This window comes from Physeter macrocephalus, chromosome 6, assembly GCF_002837175.3.
Source record: "Physeter macrocephalus isolate SW-GA chromosome 6, ASM283717v5, whole genome shotgun sequence".
Taxonomy (NCBI): Eukaryota; Metazoa; Chordata; class Mammalia; order Artiodactyla; family Physeteridae; genus Physeter; species Physeter macrocephalus.
The window spans coordinates 28,945,172-28,967,844 of record NC_041219.1 but is presented as its reverse complement, the minus strand read 5'-3'; the positions used below and the strand labels follow the sequence as shown (position 1 = coordinate 28,967,844).

Here is a 22,673-nt window from a genome sequence, read left to right as displayed (position 1 = left end):
CGGGAGAGGCCACAGCAGTGAGAGGCCCGCGTACCGCAAAAAAAAAAAAAAAAAAAAAAAAAAAAAAAAAGTCAAATGTACATAAAGTGAGAAGTAAAATGCTCCCTCCTTTCCCTCTCATTGTCCCCCTACATTCCAGTTGAGAGAAGAGGGTTTTGTTTTTTTGTTTGCTTTTTAATATGGAAAGTTTTAGGATAAATGGAAAGTTTAGGGGTAGTTCATCTCTGTCCCTAGGAGGCTGTTGTTATCTTGGAGGTATGTGAGAAAGGCAGAGGCTGTCAGTCCTATTTCCCCCTTGGCAGGAACAGTGTCTTCCTTCTTGCCTGTCACCTCAGTATCTAAAACCAAGCCTAACCCACCAGGAGCTCAGTAAATGGCCAGGGTAACACACATCACAGATGGAAGAGCAGATGACACTTTGTCTTTCTAACCTGCTCCTTATTTTTCTCCTCTTTCCCTCTTTCCTGGTATCTTAATTTCTCCTTACTTCCCTCCTCTCTTCTTTTTTTGTGCTTTTAGCTAGTGGCTCAGAGCAGAGGATCAGTGTTTTGAAGGGCTGTCTACTAGTCTCTTTCTGCTATTTAGTTCCATATGAAAGTCTGTACTGGTACTTTACATTGCGAAGTGAAATTCATATTAGCAAAGAAATCAGCAACTTCGTTCCATAAGTGACACTTGCTTCTTATGTCATTCATAGGCCATTTCAGCCTGTTTGGTCTTTGAGGTTGTCATCATTGTGATCATTATGTACCAAAGAGGGATGAAGCTATTTATTTATTTATTTGGCCGCGTGACATGCGGGATCTTAGTTCCCGGACCAGGGATCGAACCCATGCCTCCAGCAGTGGAAACGCAGAGTCTTAACCACTGGACCACCAGGGAAGTCCAAAGCTAGCTTTTAGAAACATACTTTAAAAAGTATCTTTAGGGGCTTCCCTGGTGGCTCAGTGGTTGCGAGTCCACCTGTCGATGCGGGGGACATGGGTTCGTGCCCCGGTCCGGGAAGATCCCACATGCCGCGGATCGGCTGGGCCCGTGAGCCATGGCCGCTGAGCCTGCGCGTCCGGAGCCTGTGCTCCGCAATGGGAGAGGCCACAACAGTGAGAGGCCCACGTACCGCCAAAAAAAAAAAAAAAAGTATCTTGAGACCTAGCAGCATACCTTTAAGTCATTTATGTTGGTGATGGAAATTCTTTTATAAACAGGAGACTGTATTGTGATAGGAGTGAAACCATTATTATTCTGAGCTTTGGATCTTAACTGTACAGGTAGTAAGCTACCACAAAGAAGCAGTGAAATTAAACATGGAAGCCCAGGAGTGACCTGCAAAACCACAGCTCACATGATCTCACTGCAGGAGTTCTTTACTCAGACGTGTGCACTGGAGGAGTTCTTTACTCAGAAGTGTGCGCTGGTGATGAGCTGTTTCACATGACTGATAATGCAGAAGCTTCTCTCTGCTGTCCTTTTTTGCTACAAGTCTAGACTTTTAAGTGTCTAGAATACTAATTTATTTTTTTTTAATATTAGAGATGACCCCCTAAATATATATATGAGGAGAAAGAGAGTACACACGGCAAGTGAGCTTTCTATGTCTCAGGCATTGTTAGAGCATTATTTGTATTAATTCATTTAATCCTCATAAAGCCCTGTCAGGTAGACATTATGATTATCCCCATTTTATGGATAAGGAAATGAAGGCATAGTGAGGTTAAGAGTCGGTTTCACTTAGCTAGTAAGTGGCTGAGCTAAGATTCAAACAGGCGGTTTTGCTCCAAAGCAGAGCATTTCTAGCATCTACTTCTAGAAATGTATGAAATTATGATGAAATGTTTGTGACCCTATTAGAAGTGAATCTGTTTATCTCACTTCTTGAATGCATGTTTATTTTTACTTCCCTTCCGTTTTCTCTGACTCTGGCTTTAGAAGATTGGGTAACAAGTTTGATAGAAATGTTGTGATTTTTTTTACAATCAAGGGAGCTAAAGATAAGCAAGGAGCTGGTCAACAGTGTTAACTGTTGATACACTGATACACTGAAAGATGCACTGATGCTAAGAGTGGAGGACAAAACGCATGTCCTTTCCTGATGCTGTCTGCAGCCTCTCAGTCTTGAAAAAATGGACCTATATTCCCAGTGTACTCTGAGAAAGAAATGGGTTCCATATGGGTCTTTGCAGTTGTTGATGATTCATGGCTGGTATAGAGCAGACCTTCAAGACAGTTATTTTGTGGATAGTGTCTGAGGAAGAGAAATGGTAAATAGAATTGTTCATGTATGGTTTTATTTATTTTAAATTTTTTTATTTATTTTTTGGCTGCGTTGGGTCTTCATTGCTGCGTGCGGGCTTTCTCTAGTTGTGGCAAGTGGGGGCTACTCTTTGCACAGGCTTCTCATTGCGGTGGCTTCTCTCGTTGTGGAGCATAGGCCCTAGAGCGCGTGGGCTTCAGTAGTTGTGGCGCTTGGGCTCAGTAGTTGTGGCTCACGGGCTCTAGAGTGCAGGCTTGGTAGTTGTGGCGCCCGGGCTTAGTTGCTACGCAGCATGTGGGATCTTCCCGGACCAGGGCTCAAACCCGTGTCCCCTGCACTGGCAGGCAGATTCTTAACCACTGTGCCACCAGGGAAGTCCCCACATATGGTTTTAAATAAGTAAGTGGACTGATTTATTCATGAGCGATAGTTTAACCTTCCCCTCTCTAGCTACTTATGGGCTCCCAAGAAGCCTACTATCTTTTTCCCCCATGTCAGTGGGAAATCCGAATTACAGGTTGTGGTTCCTGTTAGAAAATGGGAATCAAGTAGGCTTGGATAAAATAGATCTAGGACTCTAAGCAGATGTCCTTTTGGTTTAACTACTGGTTTCCTTGTTAATTCCCCACTATTTTATTATAGTGGAGTCTGTATGTAACGTAACATTTAATTTTGTGTAACATGGACTATGTCATATTTCTGTAACACATAACAGTAATACCTTTAACTTGAGAATGGCTTGAGTTTATCCAGGCAGAGTCTGTTTAGATGTATATGCAAAGTATAATTAGGTATTCATGAAGCTAAGTTCATATACCCTTCGATATGATTTCTCAGGATAATCCTATTAGAAACCACCAGTGCACCTGCTTTGTATTTAAGGATCCCAGAAAATGGCACCCTCTTTGGTGGTTGTTTTAATTATGTCCTATTCACTCTGTTGGTGAGGGAGGGTCGAGGATGGTCAAACACATGACACTGGACAGATGAGAATGATAGCAGTCTGTCAGTCACACACACCTTAGGGGAGGAGGACATAGCATGCCACACAGGGCCACATGGAGGTTGCACTTGGGAACAGAGGGAACCACCAGGGGCTGTAGTAGGCAGACTTTGTAGTATCAAGAAAGTGAGGTGACCCTTGGTTTCCAGGGGAGGATGTGATTGACTAGTTTGAGTAATTCCACACATTGGCAGGGAATTAAAATCCTCTACTCAGGGATAAGCCAGAGCAGTCCCTGTGGTAAAGAAGGTTGTTTGGCTTGGGGACCTTATCCGAGGGAGCAGACTGGGAAGAGCAACTTGTAGTTAGGCCCTTTGGGCCCTCTTGGTTTTCCCCAGATGTCAAGGCAGAACACCATAGTGGTTTCATACTGAGTCACAATCAAGAGCATGGGCAGAGGGCCTGGTCATATTTTCCAAAAGTCTCACCACCTTTTCAGTGACTTAGGATTATGATGAAGAGACATTAGCAGAAGCAATGTGGTGTGTGATGATTGACACAATGATTGACACAAAAACACATGGCCACCCTGTTAGAGGTGGTAGTAAGAGGGTGAGCTGTTCATCTCTTCCTACTCGCCACCCACTCGCACTCCCCTAGCCTGACTCCCCGGCTAGGTCCCCTGCTCTAGTGTTAGAACTTGATAAAGCCAAGGGGAGGGGTTGGGTTTGAATCCCCGGCTCCCTTCATGGATGGATGATGTCTCTTCTGTCTTGTCTGCTTGCCAGCCATGTTAGCAGTAGGAACCTCTTTCTAACTAGTGAATCTCCAACTTCTCATCACACAGAAATGCACTCACCTCTCGCCCCTCATCACCCTCCACATCACTTCCATTCCTACCTCCAAGCCTTTGCTCACAGTATTTCCCCTCCAGTCCTCTCCCACCTAAGAGGCCTTTGCTCCTCCTTTCATTCACTGGAGCCCTCTCTCCCAAGTGCCTGTACCCTGCCATCTCTCTGACTGCCCCAGTCTGCATGGGCTACTTCTTTCTCTGGTTCTGTAGCCCTTAGTGCCTGTGCACTGCCTTTAGCATTTAGCATACAATAACTTTTAGTTGTTCTCTTTTTAGAAAATGGTCCCTGCCTTTACCCTATTTACTGTGGTTATACTGATTCCTTTTGCCTTTATCAGTTTAAGAAAGTTTCAATTGGCAGGTGAAAAGAAAAGCAACCAATAGCATTTACAGTTTGAACATTATCTATGACTAATTCTATTAGATTATCTTCCTCCAACCCCTAAAAAATGATGCATAATAAGTCCACAGTAAATATTTATTGAAATAAATGGCATAGTAGTTTTATATATATTAAATATTATAAAATATATATGTGAAATTATATGTATATAGGTACAATAAATGTGTGTTTGTGTGTGTCTAAATATGAAGTGTCTGCGTGTATTCTCATCCCAACCTCATTATTTCTAGTGACCTTTATTTGGTCTGGTACTAATGAGTTACACATTACTTAATGAGGAGGTAAGGAGAAGAAATGATGTTGGGTCAATATCTCCAACTTTATTTAAACATTTTTAAAATTTTTCAACAAAATAAATACCATCTTTGCCACAATGAGAAAACTGGATTGGGGACCTGCTATACATTTTACTTGGAGGCAATTCTTAGCTCAGTAGAATGCTTTTCTATTTGTATTACAAATTTCTATCTATATTTCTTGAAGAGCATTTTAAAGAATCATTCCTCAATCCCCCTAACAAAGCAAAATTGCTGTTAATTAAATGTTTGGTACTTATTTTAGCTAGTCCTTGTTTCAGTAGGCATGTTTATAACAATTTATTCCACTGTGTCTAGGAACAGCTCAGGCTCTAACCAGATACCTCCCAGCTGAGCCTGAGGGGCAGGAGTGTCTGTTGGATTGTGATTGGCCTTGGGCTCCTTCTTTGTCCTTAAGATTGGACCAGGAACCCTGGAGAGCATGATCCTTACAGGCCAGGAGTTATCCCACAATCCAGACAGCACTGCGGGAGATGCCTGATAGTATGGTGCTGTTTACTGTGGTCTCCTCAACAGTTGTGTGGTTACTCTGTGGCCCCTACAGACTGTTGAACAATCCCTTTACAACATCTTTTTCTCTTTTTAAAGCTGTCAACTGGCTAGCCAGAAGGTCAGTCCTCCTGCCTATTATCTAGAGACTCATGCTAATGGCTTTCCTAAATAAGCCCCTACAGGCTGTAAGGGAAGGCATAGTCTATGTAACTTTCCCACGTAAGAAGTAGTTAAAGGGAAAAAAATAAAGGCAATCTTGAAAATGTGCAGACATCTGGGACTTCCCTGGCGGTCCACTGGTTAAGACTCTGTGCTTCCACTGCAGAGGGTACGGGTTCGATCCTTGGTCGGGGAATTAAGATCGAGGCCAGGAATTCTCCTACAACCCTGACAGCACTGTGGCACGGCCAAAAAAAAAGAAAAAAGTGCAGAAATCTAAACCTGGGGTGTGGGGAGAAAGGAACAGGAGTTTCTCTTTTTCTTCCTTACTTCCTTTTCTTTCTTTCTTTCTTTTTTTTTTCTAAATATAATTCTCATCTCCCTGTGAAGAAATAAGCTATCTCTAAAGAGTTGGTGCTCTGAACCATCTTTTATAAAACTTTTCAAAGTTTCTGAGTTTGTGGGATGTGTGTGTGTTGTCTTTGAAAAAGTAAATAGAAATGTTTTTATTCTAAAAGCACCAAAGGGTAAATAATGAAGTCTCTGTCTTATCTCAGACCATAGTCTCAGAGGCAACCATTGTTATCACTTTCTTCTGACTCTTTCTAGAGAGATCTATCAGCATATTTGTGTTTGCCTGCCTGTGTGTCTACATTTTATATGCGTACATATATATGTATATACACACATGCACACATATATATATATATATATGTGTTTTTCCTTTTTACACAGATGGATACACACTGCTGTGTGCCTTGACTTCTTTTTAATCTAGCAGTATTCTTGGAGAGCAACCTGTATCATTGTACATAGACCTATTGCATTTTTTAAACAGCTGTTTAGTAATTCATTTTATGGATGTGCCCAATTTATTTAACCAGTCTCCTATTAATGGCCATTGATGGAAACTCCTTTTAAAATTGCTTCTTTGTCCTTAAACCTTACTGACTCTAAAATCTGCTTACATAAAGTGGGTGTGAACATCTGGGTAGGTTCTCTTCTACTTTAAGGAATTTTGAATTCCATTTGGTTTTTAACCAGTTTTCAGAGTTGTTCTTTGATGACTGTATTTTAAATAGCAACCTCAGGTTCTTATCCTGATTTTGTTTTTGTCAGTAGAGTACAATTTTAAGAATTCTAGTAATAAATGCATTTCTGGGGAAGGGGATGGTAATGGTATTTATAAGGGTAGAAGTTGCCCCTGTAAAATGAAGCAGGCCTGTTTTTCAAAGTTCATCACTAAAGCCTGGTTTTCCTTCCTACAGAGTCACCCAAAGCCAGGTTTTTTTGTTGTTGTTGTTGCTGTTTTTATTTGTTTTGTTTTGTTTTTTTCCAAAGCCAGTTTTAAAATAATCCTCTAGTCTATATTTCAGGGGATACTGGATATTTTTCTGTGTTTTCTTTTTTTGAAGCCATAGAACTGCAGCTTGCTAGTTTTAAAGGCTTGGTGGTTAACACCTCTAAAATTAATGAACCAATGAGTAAAAACACTAATTGTGTACATTTTACACTGCAAGTTTTTGTTTTTGTTTTTACACTTATTTTTGGTAACAAATTCCTGCTGTGCTATCCCTTATTTTAGTGATTTTATTTATTTGTATTGTGTGGGGTTTTTTTGTTTTTTTGGTTTTTTTTTAGTGTGGACCAATTTTTTTAAAGTCTTTGAATTTGTTACAATATTGCTTCTGTTTTATATTTTGGTTTTTTGGCCGTGGGGCATGTGGGATCTTAGCTCCCCGACCAGGGATCGAACCTGTACACCCTGCATTGGAAGGGGAAGTCTTAACCACTGGACAGCCAGGGAAGTCCCTATTCTGTGGTTATTAATCAAAATGTTTAATTCCAAAAAGTTAATATACATTAAATTATATATATTTTTTACTGAAATCAAGATAATAAAATCATTAATTTTTTAAATTAAAGTTTGCCTTAAACTTTAGGCACTCTCAGATACTGGGGTGAGGGGGTGGAGGGGAAGTGGGGTGGGGATTTCTGCTCTTCAGCTGTCATAACATCAGCCATCTATAGTCTTACATATTATGGAAGCATCAGTGTTTATTTTTAGTCAAAGCAGTTAGTAATGGAGAATACCTATCAGATGATTTGGTTTACCTCTCAGCACAGAGGGTCACACTTGATAAAGCTGATTTTTGTTGAAGTCAGATAAGTTTGTTTCAGACTCTGTGTTATTTCTTGGCTTTTATGTTCTGTCACCCTGGCTCTGCATGGACTTAAAATAATTATGCGGGCTCCCCTGGTGGCGCAGTGGTTAAGAATCCCCCTGCCAATGCAGGGGACACGGGTTCGAGCCCTTGTCCGGGAAGATCCCACATGCCGCGGAACAACTAAGCCTGTGCACCACAACTGAGCCTGCGCTCTAGAGCCCGCGAGCTGCAACTACTGAGCCCGCGTGCCACAACTACTGAAGCCCATGTGCCTAGAGCCCGTGCTCCACAACAAGAGAAGCCACTGCAATGAGAAGCCCTCGCACCGCAACGAAGAGTAGCCCCCACTCGCCACAACTAGAGAAAGCCCGTGTGCAGCAACGAAGACCCAACGCAGCCAAGAATAAAATAAAGTAAAAATAAATTAAAAATTAATAGTAATAATTATGCAAGATCATGCGTTTGGAAAATGTAAAAACATGACGTGAATATATGACTCTTGCTTTATTAGAGGATGAAAATGCCTGTGTAGGGCTGATTCCCAAGTTGTGCCATGTTTCCTGAAAGAAGTAGAGAAAAAACTTGCTTATTTTAGGGGTAATTCCCAGGAAAATCATGTGAGTAGGGGGTAGAGAAAATTCCACATGTACTGCATAATTGAGAAGAGGACCTGAAAATAAGAAGAGGAATGGTTTTTAAATTGTTTTTTGTTGATTTGATGCATGGTTTTCAACCTGACACTGGAATCTGCAGTTCCATAAGGGAATTGAAGTAAAAGAGTAAAAAGTTTTTCTGGGGAAACTAAATAGAAACAGTTTTCCAGTGAAAATTGTAAACGTATTTTATATACTTGGCATATTATAATACATAGCTTTTTTTAAAGTTTTTTTGCTAATTTTCCCATGTAGTGTTGTTCATCCTTCAAGTTTTCCTTGGTAGTTTTTCCCACTCATTCTGTGATAAATATGAAAGCAGCCAGAGGAAACACGTAATCACCAAGTCATAATGAGACAGCATTTGCAAAAGAATTTTGACATCCTGAGGACTAGCAGGTTTTGTTCAGTTTGGTCCAGGAGTAGAAAGAAGAGGTGGAGAGAGATGACAGAAGTTTAGATTTATATGTTGTGACTTGGAAATGAGGAAGAAACTTTGAAGGTGAGAATACTGGAATGAACTTCTTTCTTCACATTTGGGAGGAATTACCTGGAGTATTCTTTGTTTATGGGGCTCAGAATAAAATCACAGGCAAGAGAGGAAAAAGATAACTGGATTTGTCAACAACTGAGAGCAGGCTTCAGTGCTTTGAACGCATTCTTCAGTTAACTTTTCTCCCCTTTTCCTTTTTGTGCCATCCTTGGCCTCTTTCCTCCCCTTGCTGGACTCTAATTTAATAGAGTTTCACAAGGATGTTTCGATGGTGAACCCTGGCAACTTTTATGCCTGGCTTGGCACTGTGCAAGTTTTTTGTTCCTAAAAACTCTTCAAGGAAATGGATTAATTAAGTATTTTTTAAAAGACAATTTCTTTTGAAAATGAGATCATCCTTGATGTGACATCTTACCTGAAAGAGAAATTTGATGTACTTCCAGTATAAGATGTGCTGTTTATATATAGAAAATAACATAAGTAATTTTGGGGACTTCCCTGGTGGCTCAGTTGTTGGGAATCAGCCTGGCAGTGCAGGGGACATTGGTTCGATCCCTGTTCTGGGAAGATCCCACATGCCACAGAGCAACTAAGCCTGCATGACACAACTACTGAGCCCATGTGCCGCAAGTACTAAAGCCCGTGCGCCTAGAACCCGCGCTCTGCAACAAGAGAAGCCACCTCAATGAGAGGCCCGTGAACCGCAACGAAGAGTAGCCCCCTCTCACTGCAACTAGAGAAAGCCTGTGAGCAGCAGGGAAGACCCAATGCAGCCAAAAATAAATAAAATTAAATCTTTTGAAAAAGAAAATAACATAAGTAATTTTTTAAAAAAGTGATGGCAGTAAGTAATCATCACTCCAAATGCAAGGATCCTTGGCGTGTGGAATTGAAGGAACAGTTGCCTAATGAGTAGAAATTTACTTCTGGCTTTACTTGTCTCTGTTTTTATCCCCGTGTGCTTGGGGAAAAAAAAATTATTTTCCGGAAACCAGGCTTCTTCCCTGTTAGGAGCCAATCTGACTTGGAAAGGATGGGCTGGGGAAGGAGAGCCCGGTTTTGGCTCTTTCTGGTTGTTGTTGCAGCTTACTGTCCTCTACTTCATTTATCAAATTATGTAATAACTAGGCAGGAAAGTGTGGAGGAAACACTATATCCTGTTCCTTTAACCCTAAAAGTAGACTGTATTAGGATTTAACTTCTGACAGTGGGAAGGAAGTGTAAGGAATGGAGGAGCGGCATAGGTAAGGAATCCATGTTTCATTATCAGGAATCTAAAATTATTAGATGGCTTTGAAAGCGGTTCACGGTTATATGGGAAAATAGATTAATCAACAGGTTTTTTCTGTTTAATCATTTAGAGGTGAACATGTACGTGGATATTAGGTACCGTCTTTCCTGATTTTGTTGCTGACCCCATTATCTTTCCTTTAAAATCAGATCCTTTGTTGATATATTTCTGTTTTGATTGATGTCACCCTTATTTTGCTGGTGACTGTTCACGAAACCTCGAAGGAAGACTCGAGTTTCTCCCCCTCCTCTTTACCCTAGCTCTGGTGATTTTTCTTCTTCTTACATACAACCCTTCCTCTCAATTCCTGATGTAGCCGCCCTGGCTCAGGCTGCCTGCACTATTGAAATTAACTCCTAGATCTTCCTCCATTTCTGTCACTGTGCCTACCTCCAATTCACCCTTAGTTCATTGGTTTTGGGTTACAAGATTAATACTCTTAAAACCCCATTTTGCTGTACTCACTTTCCTCCCTCCTAAGCTTCAGAAATCATAATTGGTTTCTACTGTTTACCATTCAGGTATGTGGGGAGCTCCTTTAGCTTCAGCTTAAGCTGTGAGATCATCAAGGTGATCTCACTGATGCTCATAAACAAGGATATCCTTTCCTATGGTTGGTAGGAGGTGGGGTGGAAGGTGCTCTGCTTACAAAGCTTGACTGACCGAGGAGGTGCCCTTCTCTTCTCTGTTGGCACTAACAAGAAAGAAGTATGGTAGTGACAAGCTTGGAGGTATAGTAAGGAAATCTTTGAGGTCTACTGGAAGATTTGAGTCTCCTCGTTGAAGGCCTACAAGATGAGTATAAACTCCTTAGCTATTGTTCATGCTCCTTGACAGCCTGGCACCTGTCGTCTTCTCCAAGCTTGTTTTCTGTTAATTACTTACAGGAGATTCCACTTGTAGCCAAAATGGTTTTTTTGTTTGTTTTGTGAATACCAACATTCCCACTTCTACACCATTGATTATGATGTCCAGATGTCCCTTCTCCTTTAAACCATACAGTTTTTCCAGTATTCCCCCCAAATCTTTCTTTGTGATCACCACTACCATATATACTATTGGAAGTTCTGAAATTTAATACACATTGGTTTCTAATATCATTTTGTTCATTCAGTAAAAATTTGTTGAGTGCCTATTACATATCAAGTAGTATGCTGGGGATTCAACTGAAAAAGAGAATTTCCGTGTCCTTGGGAGTTTACATTTTCATGAGAGAAACAAATATACCACCGAGTAAGATCATGTAGGATTGAGAAAAGCCGGTAAACTAATTTGTGATAGGGAGGGGGCAGTCAGGGAAGGTTTTTTGTAGGTAAGCAATTTTCAGAACTAAAATCTCCCAGAGTTTTATGGCGGTATGTTTTGATCCATGTTTTTAATATTTAAAGCTTATTTATTTATTTATTTGTCCCCTTGTTCTTAACTGTTAACTTTTGTAAACATTTATATCCCTAAATGGATGTGGCAACTAACTGGTTACTATCTTCTTAATAACAGCTCTCCGAATGTTGATCCAGCAAACACCTCTTGGTGCTCTTTAGACAAAATAAACCTACATTTCCTCACAGGTGCCACAGCCCTGTTACTGATTATTCGAAATTTTTACACTGTTGAGTCCAAAAGAGCTCACAGAAGGGCTGATCCGAAAAATCAAATTACTGGGGTTTTGTTACAGCCAGATTCTGATTCAGTGGGGTGGGGCAGGGACTGAGGTTTTATTTTTCTAAAAAGCTTCCTGGTGATGCTGAAGCTGCTAATAGATTGAATATGTTTTGAGTAGCAGAGTTTCAGAGTATCTCTTTAGAGTGGAAGAGATAAAGAATTAAGATAAAAACAGGTTGAAGGTATATTTTCTTCTATTTATATGGATGGATCCTGCCGTCTGTACATCCTAACTCTCATTTACTGTCAGTCATCTAAATCAACTAATTTCCCAGCTGGGTTGGGCTCCTATCCCTGCACCCAGAGAGACAAGTGAATCTTGCCAGTGATTTGACTAAAAAGCTTCTGTTCGCCACCCCCCCACTCCACCCCAGGGGTGAGTCTTCTCCATGTCATGGGGAGCTATGATAAGATATGCAGCCACCTAAGTGAGGCTGTGATATGATTCCCTGAGGCCCCCAGCCACTGAGTAATAGGAAACCCCATCTTTAGCAGAAGGAAGTGTTCCTTTTGGCATTCTGCCTCCATCCAACTAGTTTGTGTAACTGTCGGGCTCCAGGAATGGCTTCTGAGGCAAGTCTGTATCCTACAATGTGTAATCAGGAACTGGAAGAAAATTTATCTTCAGCTTTTAAGATTCCCAGTAGAAATTCTCATAACTTGTAGGAAGCTTGGCAGTTGAGTGACCTGCCCATGACCTGAGGAAGGAACCTGCTAGAGTGAAATGCAACTGTCTCTTTATTCTGCCTGAGTATTCCCCCTGACTATTTTCTATGGATCTTTTCCTGACTCCCGTTCTGCAGGTATTCTTTATTTATTTATTTTTGGCTGCATTGGGTCTTTGTTGCTGCGAACGGGCTTTCTCTAGTTGCGGCGAGTGGGGGCTACTCATCATTGCAGTGCGCGGGCTTCTCATTGTGGCTTCTCTTGTTGTGGAGCACGGGCTCTAGGCGCGTGGCCTTCAGCAGATGTGGCACGTGGGCTCAGTAGTTGTGGCACATGGGCTTCGTTGCTCCGCGTGTGGGATCTTCCTGGTCCAGGGCTCAAACCTGTGTCCCCTGCATTGGCAGGCAGATTATTAACCACAGCGCCACCAGGGAAGCCCTGCAGGTATTCTTGTTGACTGTAGACAGGAAAGCAGTTGCTACAGGCAATTTGTTCCTGACTCTTTACAACTAAAGCTAGAAAGAATTATTTCTGTTGCCTTTCTTGGGAACTTTCCTATGGAATTTCCCCCCACAGATTGGACTGCAACAGTGGCTTTTAGATTCAAGAGATCTAAAAAATGTTAGATCTGAGAAATGTTGATGACAGGCTGGCGAGAAGTAGTTGGTAAATGGCCTGGTACAGGGGTTTTCAAACTTTAGCCTGTATCCCTTAGGGGCCCTGCACCTCTAGGGTTTCTGATTTAGCAGGTCTGGAGTAGGCTGGAGAATTTGTGCCCATCCTCATTCCTTCCCATGTCTTGTGATGTGGTTACATGAAAGGCAATTGGTGATAACCGGAGAGGTGGGCACATGTCCACAATAGTACATTATGATCATCATAATTACCTCCCAGTCCTTGTAGATTTGTTACTTGCTTTTAAAAAAAAACAAAAGCAAACCACTGAGGCCCAAAGAAGCAGCACCTCTTGTAATGCTGGAACATGAACATGGTTGGTAACCCAGCTCACCTCCTGTGAGGCTTTTTGGTTTGTGCTAGTAGAGACCTGATTGTTACAGGTCACTTTCCATCTACAGTTCCTACAAAACATTTGGCTATATTCCCCATGTTGTATAATACATTTGAGTCTGTTTTACATCCAATATATTGTACCTGCCCCCTGCCACTAGTAATCACTAGTTTGTTCTCTGTATCTGTTGAGTCTGCTTCTTTTATGTTACATTCACTAGTTTTTTGTAAAAATGCATGTTTTTCAAGATGATCCATTTTAAACCCAAAAGTAATTTGGGTTTTGGACAACTGAGATAGGGAAAGGGAAGGGAGAGTTTTGTTGATCTGACTCTTTTTATCCCTCCAAATCCCATAGATGTGGCTTGCTGACATCACACAGTTTGTTTTTGGTAGCATTCCTTGTTCTCAAAGGTGACTAATGAGATGCTCTCTATTGCAGCAGTTCTGGAGCATCCCAGGAGGGACACAATGATCTGGACCTTCATCTTAGTGACCTTCCTTCAGATGAAGAGGAAGTCATCAACAGTTCTGATGAAGACAATGTCAGCTCTGCTTCTAGTAAAGGGGAGCCTGACATGCTGGAAGATAAACAAGTATGTTGTTGGTATTTAAGTATTTCTACTTTTGTGTTTGTTGGCCTCTCAGGACACTCAGAAGTAATATTTATTAACATGATAGGCATAAAATCCCTGCTTAGTTTTTTGTTTTTTTTTGTTTTTTTTTTTTTTGCGGTACGCGGGCCTCTCACTGTTGTGGCCTCTCCCATTGCGGAGCGCAGGCTCCAGACGCGCAGGGCTCAGCGGCCATGGCTCACGGCCCCAGCCGCTCCGCGGCATGTGGGATCTTCCAGGACCGGGGCACGAACCTGCGTCCCCTGCATCGGCAGGCAGGCTCTCAACCACTGCGCCACCATGCCACCAGGGAAGCCCCCTGCTTAGTTTTTTAAAGCTTATAAAACCTCTTTCTAGTTCAGATTTAATTCCTGCTGTAATGTGGTGCCTGACATGTTTTCGTATTTCCAAGAATGTATCTCTTAGAGATTATTTAGTAATTTTTGAGAAATTATTTTTGGTAATGTCCATTGGTTTTCTTTTGAAAACAAAAACCCCTTTTAGGATTGCTCCTTGAACTGCCGGTGACTCTACTGGAAAGAAAGGAATTAGATGCATTTCAGACTCAATCAAATCTTTTTAGGGATAGAATAAAGATTGCTGTCAGTAGTACATCAGGATTTGCTTTGAAATAATCCAGTATGTGTGTGTTTTCTGTATACATGAAGCAGGATTGTCCGTGTACTGGTAATTATTTAAGATGTGTCACAGATACATGGGGTTTCATTATATTGTTTCTCTAGTTTGATATGAATATCTATTTCATTTTAAATCATAATTCTTTGAATAAAGAAATAATTACAATGGAAAAAATTAGTATATCAGCAATATCCCCAGAATGTGTTGAAATGTTACAGGAGGATGGAATTTGAAAGGATTCATATAGCAAGCATATCAAGCCATAGAGAAAATCCATGTCACTTAACTCCTATGTCATAATTATCAAACCATTATGCTTCCTGCTTAATATGTTTTTGCTTTGTTTAAACTCATTTTCAGCCTTAAATGAATGGCACATGTTGTATAATTGTCTAGATTTAAATTCTAGTGCCACCACCTATGCTCTGAGTAACCTTGGGCAAATTATTTAACCTCTTTAGGCTAAAGAGCCCCATGTTATGAAGAAAAAGATAGTACTTATTTTGGGAAAGGGGGAAAAACATAGTACTTATCTCATAGAATTGTGACAACTAAATTAGTTGATATGTGTACAGTCTTGGAATACTGTCTAGTACATGGTAAGAACTCAATGACTTTTTGTTATTTATTACTTGCAAGACTTCATCTCTGTGCTGTAAAGTATTGGATCGTGGAGTTGGGAGTAACCACTAGTTTCTTTTGGGGGGTGATGAAAATGTTCTAAAGTTAGATTGCAGTGATGGTTGCGCAACCCTGAATATATTAAAAACCATTGAATTATACATTTTAAAAGTGCAAAAATATATTGTATGGAATGAAAATTATATCTCAATAAAGTTGTTAAAGAAAATTAAAAATCCTGATAAAGGGGAAACGATAGTGCTAAGTGGAAGATTAGTACAGAGTCATGCATATCATGTAGTCCTATGTACATCAGCCCAGGATGGGCCACAAATGTGGCTTTAGCCAACTAATAACTTAAAGAAAGAAGATGATAGCAGTTTCTAAAAGAAGTCTTTGGTGTAGAAGCATAGGAAGAGACCTTCTTTTATAACTTCTTTGATTTTCAATTTCTCAGTTTATACAATGGGACAGTAATGTTGTTCTGAGGCTCAAACAGGATAATAGTTGCCAGAACACTTCGTAAGTCAAGAAAGTTTATGCACTTTAAACATGTATAAGGCTTCCCTGGTGGTGACGCAGTGGTTAAGAATCCGCCTGCCAATGCAGGGGACACGGGTTCGAGCCCTGGTCCGGGAAGATCCCACATGTCACGGAGCAACTAAGCCCGTGCGCCACAACTACTGAGCCTGCGCTCTAGAGCTCACGAGTCACAACTACTGAGCCTGCGTGCCACAACTATTGAAGCCCTTGCACCCTAGAGCCCGTGCTTCACAACAAGAGAAGCCACTGCAACGAGAAGCCTGCACGCCACAACCAAGAGTGGCCCCCGCTCGCCGCAACTAGAGCACTTGCACAGCAACGAAGACCTAATGCAGGCAAAAATAAACAAATTAAATAAATTAATTTTAAAAAACAAACAAAAACATGTATAATATATTTCTATAATTGTGTTTGTGGTAGGTTGTATTAGTTTCCTAGGGAAGTCGTTCCAAACTACCACAAACCGAGTGGCTTGAAAACAGAAATTTATTGTTTAACAGTTCTGGAGGTCAGAATTCCAAAATCAACATGTCGGCAAGGCCATGCTCTCTCTGAAACCTGTAAGGGAGAATCTTTTCTTTCCTCTTCCTTGTGGTTTGCCGGCAGTCCTGGGAGTTCCTTGGCTTATAGCTACAGCACTTCAGTCTCTGCCTCCATTGTCACATGGTGTGCTCCCTTCATGTGTGTGTGTCTGTGTCTCCTCTTCTTATAAGGACAACAATCAGATTAGATTAGGTGCCCACCATAGTCCAATATGACCTCATTTTAACTTACTGATTACATCTGAAACAGCCCTGTTTCCAAATAAGGTCACATTCTGAGGTCCTGGGGGTTAGGACTTGAACATTTATTTTGGAGGGACATAATTCAAACCATAACAGGTACCATATTCCATGGACATATAATGGGCATATCACTGATATGTGTCTAGATGCCAGTAACATTCCCTCATGAAAGTGCCAGACTCAGTCTTAGTAGGAGGAGAAAAGAAAGAACATGTGCCGCTGTGCCCTTCTTTTAACTTTGTGAAGGAAAAGCAAGCTGATGTTCAAAAAGGTATTCCTGGAAAGATAAAAGTACCACCATTAAAGGAAGAAAATTACCCCTGCACCACACCTGTGTGTCTGTGCTTATCTATGTGCAGGTTATTATATTTAATCTTCAAAATCATCCTAGGATATAGATCTAACATATGTACTGTTTTTCTCCTTTTCACATGAAGAAAAGGAGTTTTAAAAACAGGTTAAGTAACTTGCCTTGCAACCTCCTGAAGTGAGGTTTTTACTAAAATCTGTCTCTGCTAATAACTTGGTGTAAGCCCCAGAATCTGAATGATTTTTTTTGTTTGTTTGTTTTTAAATATTTATTTATTTATTTGGCTACACCAGGTCTTAGTTGCAGCATGCGGGGTCTTTAGTTGAGGCATGTGGGAACTTTAGTTGTGGCGCGTGGGATCTTTTAGTTGCAGCCTGAGGGATCTTTAGTTGCAGCCTGCGGGATCTTTTGTTGCGGCATGCGGGCTCCTAGTTGTGGCATGCAGGATTTAGTTCCCTGACCAGGAATTGAACCCAGGCCCCCTGCATTGGGAGCACGGAGTCTTAGCCACTGGACCACCAGGGAAGTCCCCAGAATCTGACTCATGTTGATGGAACATGTTTGGGGTCGGGGTGAATAGCCATGCTAATTTTTTTTTTTTCTCCAAGTTTTTAGTTTTATATTTTTTGGTCTTTACTTTCAGTGCTTAATAAATGATTGTTTAAAAATGAGATCTATTCATTCTGCTTCCTTGTGGTTAGAATATTCACCACTGTTCACCCCTCCTAAATATTGACTTCCCTGCCTTTTTTACCCCCAAATTTTCTTTGTAAAATAGCTCATCTGATATATACACTCACGAAGAGAGGCGAAAACCTAAGAGAATATTGTTTTTTAGAAGTTAATCATGTGTCACCTCATTTTGGGGATAATTTAATGATAAGATGTTTCTCAGGCAGATCTGGTTGTTCAGTTTTTTGCTTTTTAGTAGAACTCTTGAGTAATATAGCAGAGGCCTTTTATGAATTCTGTTTAAAAGTAATGGATAAATTTCACTGAATTTTACTTGTAGTGAACAAATATGAAAAGAAGAGAACAGAGTTAAGAATTTACAAAGCTGGGTCTGGGCTGTTATCAGGAGTTCGGAACATAAAACTGGATTTCAGATCAAAGGTTCTGTTTTGGAATTTGTTTGAATTATTTTATGGCCTTGACAAAGTAATTTCATTTGTGGTCCATGTTTCAACTTCCATGACTGTATACTTTGGGTAGATGCATTTATTTAACAGGCAGTCTTCTTTGAAATGCGTTGTAATTTAAGTGAGGACTTCCATTAACTGAAAAGTTAACATACCAAATAAGGCCTCTCTCTCGCAGTTTTACTTCATTGTTTGACTTGGGTCAGAATCGTTGTTCTTACAAGTTGAAGTTAATATAGAGCTTTTTATTTTGTTTTGGTTTTTGGTTATCTTTGACTTTCTGTCTATTTTGAAAATGATTGTAATCCACTGAATCATTTTCTGATAGTTACTGTCCCTTTTTAGCCCTGTAGTCTTCCTACTTTAAAAGGTAAAGTAGACAATAGAATACACAGACTCCTAGAATTTTAGAATTGCAAAGGGCCTTAATCGTCTAGTCCAACACCCTACTCTTTTACATGATGAAATAGCTATAATGAGCTTTTTGTTTGTTTCAGTTTACTTATTCATGTTACTCAACACATATTCAAAAGCAATGTGCACTGGTCTTAGATTCTGAGAAGGTGGCAGCCACCCTTGTACACCTGCTTATTCAGGCATCTTAAGTGCATAGTGAACCAGGCGCTGCACTCTGCACAGAAGGGGGCAAGGGTGAATAAGATCACAGACTAGAGAGAATTCAGACGTGTCAGCAAATAAACACAATCCACTGGGTTAAGCCCTAAAAATTCTCCACTAATAAGAGAATAATCTTGGGACTTCCCTGGCAGTCCAGCAGTTAAAGACTCTGCACTTCCACTGCAAGGGGCGTGGGTTCAATCCCTGGTTGGGGAACTAAGATCCCACGTGCTGAGCGGTGCAGCCAAAAAAAATTAAAAAAAAAAAAGAGGGAATAATCTTGTCATTTGGGGATGGTAGGGAGAGAATATCAAGGCAGCCTTCATAAAGGAGGAATCCTTTGAGTGCCTGTCACCTTAAAGGATGAGTTGAAATATGACAAGCAGAAATCTTTGGGAGAGGGGGAGGTGGTGAGGAGGGATGTTGAAGCAGAAGGACAGACATGTAAGGGCAGAGCACACTTGGAGTTGCAACGTGGTTGCAATTTGGCTGGATACACAGTGCCGAGGAGTAGGAATGAAACTAGTGAAGATAACTAGACACATTGTGGAGTGTCTTCTAAACATAGCAAAGAAAGTTCAGTCTTTGTTGCCCATAGGTGATAGGGAGCTGCTAATGTAGCTCAACCTGAGAACTAATGTGATTATATTTGCATTTTAGAGCTAGTACTCTGGTGGCGGTGGAGAGAATGGGTTACAGTGGGGTAAATCTAGAGCAAGGAAGCCACTTCCTAGGTTACTGCAGTAATGTAGGCAAGAAATAAGGAGGCAATATGGAAGGAGAGGAAAGGATTAATAAAATATTCAGAAGCACAAATCAACAGGGCTTGATAACTTAATTGTGATCATAGAGTGTGGAGAAGAATACAGTAGAGTCCAGGTTTCTGGCTTTGGTCAGTAGGTATATACAGTACATAGCAACGAGTGACTGAAGGCCATCAAATGCTTTATTCTTTTTTTTTTTAACATCTTTATTGGAGTATAATGCTTTACAATGGTGTGTTAGTTTCTGCTTTATAACAAAGTGAATCAGCTATACGCATACATATATCCCCATATCCCCTCCCTCTTACGTCTCCCTCCCACCCTCCCTATCCCACCCCTCTAGCTGGACACAAAGCACTGAGCTGATCTCCCTGTGCTATACAGCTGCTTCCCACTAGCTATCTGTTTTACATTTGGTAGTGTATATAGGTCCGTGCCACTCTCTCACTTAGTCCCAGCATACCCTTCCCCCTCCCCGTGTCCTCAAGTCCATTCTCTATATCTGCGTCTTTATTCCTGTCCTGCCCCTAAAATGCTTTATTCTTTATGAATCTTTTCCTGATTATGATTATACCACTCCCTGATTATGATCCTTCCCTCCTTCAAGATATCAGCACATTTCATAGTTGTCCTTATGTATAGTTATTTGTATATATGGTTTTATCCCTTGTTCACTTCTTGAAGACTGGAGCTATTTCTTATTTATCTTTAATCTCCTCTTCTAGCATCTGCTTTCATGCCCCGTTTCAGAACTACAAAATCAGAATTTCCAAGACAGTTACCGAGGAATCTGAAATTTAAGAGCTGCCTGGTGGTTTTAGTGATTAGTAATGTTTTCAGACAGCTGTAGAGCAATGAATTAGCTGACGGTGGAGCTGTTTTCTACTACTAACCTTGCTATCAAATTATGGATATTGAATTACTAACGTCAGATTTTTAAATGATGGAGTAAAAATGGTACATTCTTCCTTTTGGGAATGATCTCAGAATAACAAGGAGGATAAGAAATATAAACTCTGCCGTCAGTGATATTAGGAGACAGCTAAAACCCTAAATCACAATATGTGAGTAAGGGCTACCATGAGGTTCCAGTTTCTCCATATCCTCACCAATACTCGCTATTTTCTGAATTCTGATTATACCATTCTGTGGGTATGACGTGATATCTCATTGTGGTTTTAATGCATTTCCTTGATGACTAATTATGTTAAACATCTTTCATATACTTATTGGCCTTATATCTTCTTTAGTGAAATGTCTATTCACCTCTTTTACCCATTTTTAACAGTTTTATTGAATTATAAGAATTTTTTTGTATTCTGGATACAAAATTCATGATTTGCAAGTATTTTTTCTCACCTATGGCATATCTTTTTAATTCTTTATGGTGTCTTTTGAAGCATAAAAAATTTTAACATATGACGTTCAGTCTATCAATATATTTTTTTTAATGGATCATGCTTTTGGTGTTGTATCTAAAAACTGTTAGCCTAAACCAAAGTCACAAAGATTTTCTTCTCGAAGCTTTATAACTTTAGGTCTTACATTTAACTCTAGGATAAATTTTCAGTTAATTTTTGTATATGGTGTCAGGTAGAGTATAAATTCATCTTTTTGCTTGTGGATATCCAGTTGTTCCAGCAATTTTCAACCATTTGTTGAAAATAAAGAAAAAAACTCCAACTATCTTTCCATTGAATTGCCTTGACAACTTTGTCAAAAATCCATTGACCAGGGACTTCCCTCCTGGCGCAGTGGTTAAGACTGCGTGCTTCCAATGCAGGGGCACGGGTTCAATCCCTGGTCAAGAAACTAAGATCCCGCATGACGCGCGGCACGGCCAAAAAAAAAAAAGAAAAGGATTATTTTTGTAAGTAGTTGATTTCATAGCTTACTTTGAATATTTTTTGGATGACAATACTTATATTCTGATGGAGGGTTAGGATTTCTTGATATTGTGTGTAAATTCTTCTATAGTAAAATATGAAAACATGGAAGCGACAAATGCACACTGTGAGGTTAGTATTTACTCCTGGAGAAGGAGGGGAACTTTAATGTTATATATAATAATTTGTTTCATAAAAAGATTTAAACCAAATGTTGCAGAATGTTTGGATTTGTAAAATTTTGAGGAGAGAGGAGAGGAGATATACGTGGGTATATGTTTAGCAGTGAATGTTTGTAGGGACATGCCATGATTAGCAGTAGATAATGAGAGATTCAGTGTGTAATAGAATTTCTGGGTTAGGTATTGGGAAATCTGTGTTCTCGTCCCAACTCTGCTAATAATCAACTTTGAAGCTTGGCAAATCCCTGTTTTAAATGGGTGTTCTTTGGGATTCTGCTCTTGATCCAATTCTCACTTTATATATTCCTTGTGTTTCATCTCCTTCACTTCCAGGACTTCTACTACCATGTTCGATTCAGTGGTTTTTTGATACACTAAAAAAAGAATCTAAAAATAAAGTTCTTATATTTCTTATATCTATATCTGTGTGACTTCTTATGAGAATAGAAATGATTATAATTTAAAAAACCTAAATTTTAACATGGTGTAAAACCTTGAGGAATCCTCTTCCTATTTACTCATTTAAATGTCACCAATGCTTTAAGTTAATATAAGAGTTTTAATGTATACAGAACACAAACAGACATACTTTAAAAAATCATTAAACTGTAATTTTCAGAAGAGCATCATTCATTGTTAAACTGCATCTATTTCTTTTTAATAATAACTTTTTTTAACATCTTTATTGGAGTATAATTGCTTTACAATGGTGTGTTAGTTTCTGCTGTATAACAAAGTGAATCAGCTTATACATATGCATATATCCCTATTTCTCCTCCCTCTTGCATCTCCCTCCCCACCCTCCCTATCCCACCTCTAGGTGGACACAGAGCACTGTGCTGATCTCCCTGTGCTATGCAGCTGCTTCCCACTAGCTATCTATTTCATGTTTGGTAGTGTATATATGTCAATGCCACTCTCACTTCGTCCCACTTTACCCTTCCCCCTGCCTGTGTCCTCAAGTCCATTCTTTACATCTGCATCTTTATTCCTGTCCTGCCCCTAGGTTCTTCAGAACCCTTTTTTTTTTTTAGATTCCATATATATGTGTTAGCATACGGTATTTGTTTTTCTCTTTCTGGCTTACTTCACTCTGTATGACAGGCTCTAGGTCCATCCACCTCACTACAAACAACTCAATTTCATTTCTTTTTATGTTTAAGGCATACAGTGTGTTACTTTGATACACTTACATATGGTAATATAATTGTGG

The 22,673-nt window shown here is 40.0% G+C and overlaps 1 protein-coding gene across 3 annotated transcripts in view; it reads left to right on the top strand.

The window, feature by feature from the left end:
- FGD6 (FYVE, RhoGEF and PH domain containing 6) overlaps positions 1–22,673 on the top strand; it is a 117,699-nt gene that overhangs the window by 24,558 nt on the left and 70,468 nt on the right. For 2 of the 3 annotated variants that reach the window (XM_007125121.4, XM_055085250.1), the window contains exon 3: positions 13,802–13,955. In XM_007125121.4, coding sequence (XP_007125183.2) covers positions 13,802–13,955 — 154 coding nt within the window. The remainder of the gene's footprint in view (positions 1–13,801; positions 13,956–22,673) is intronic. The other variant, XM_028490457.2, reaches the window with a different exon arrangement.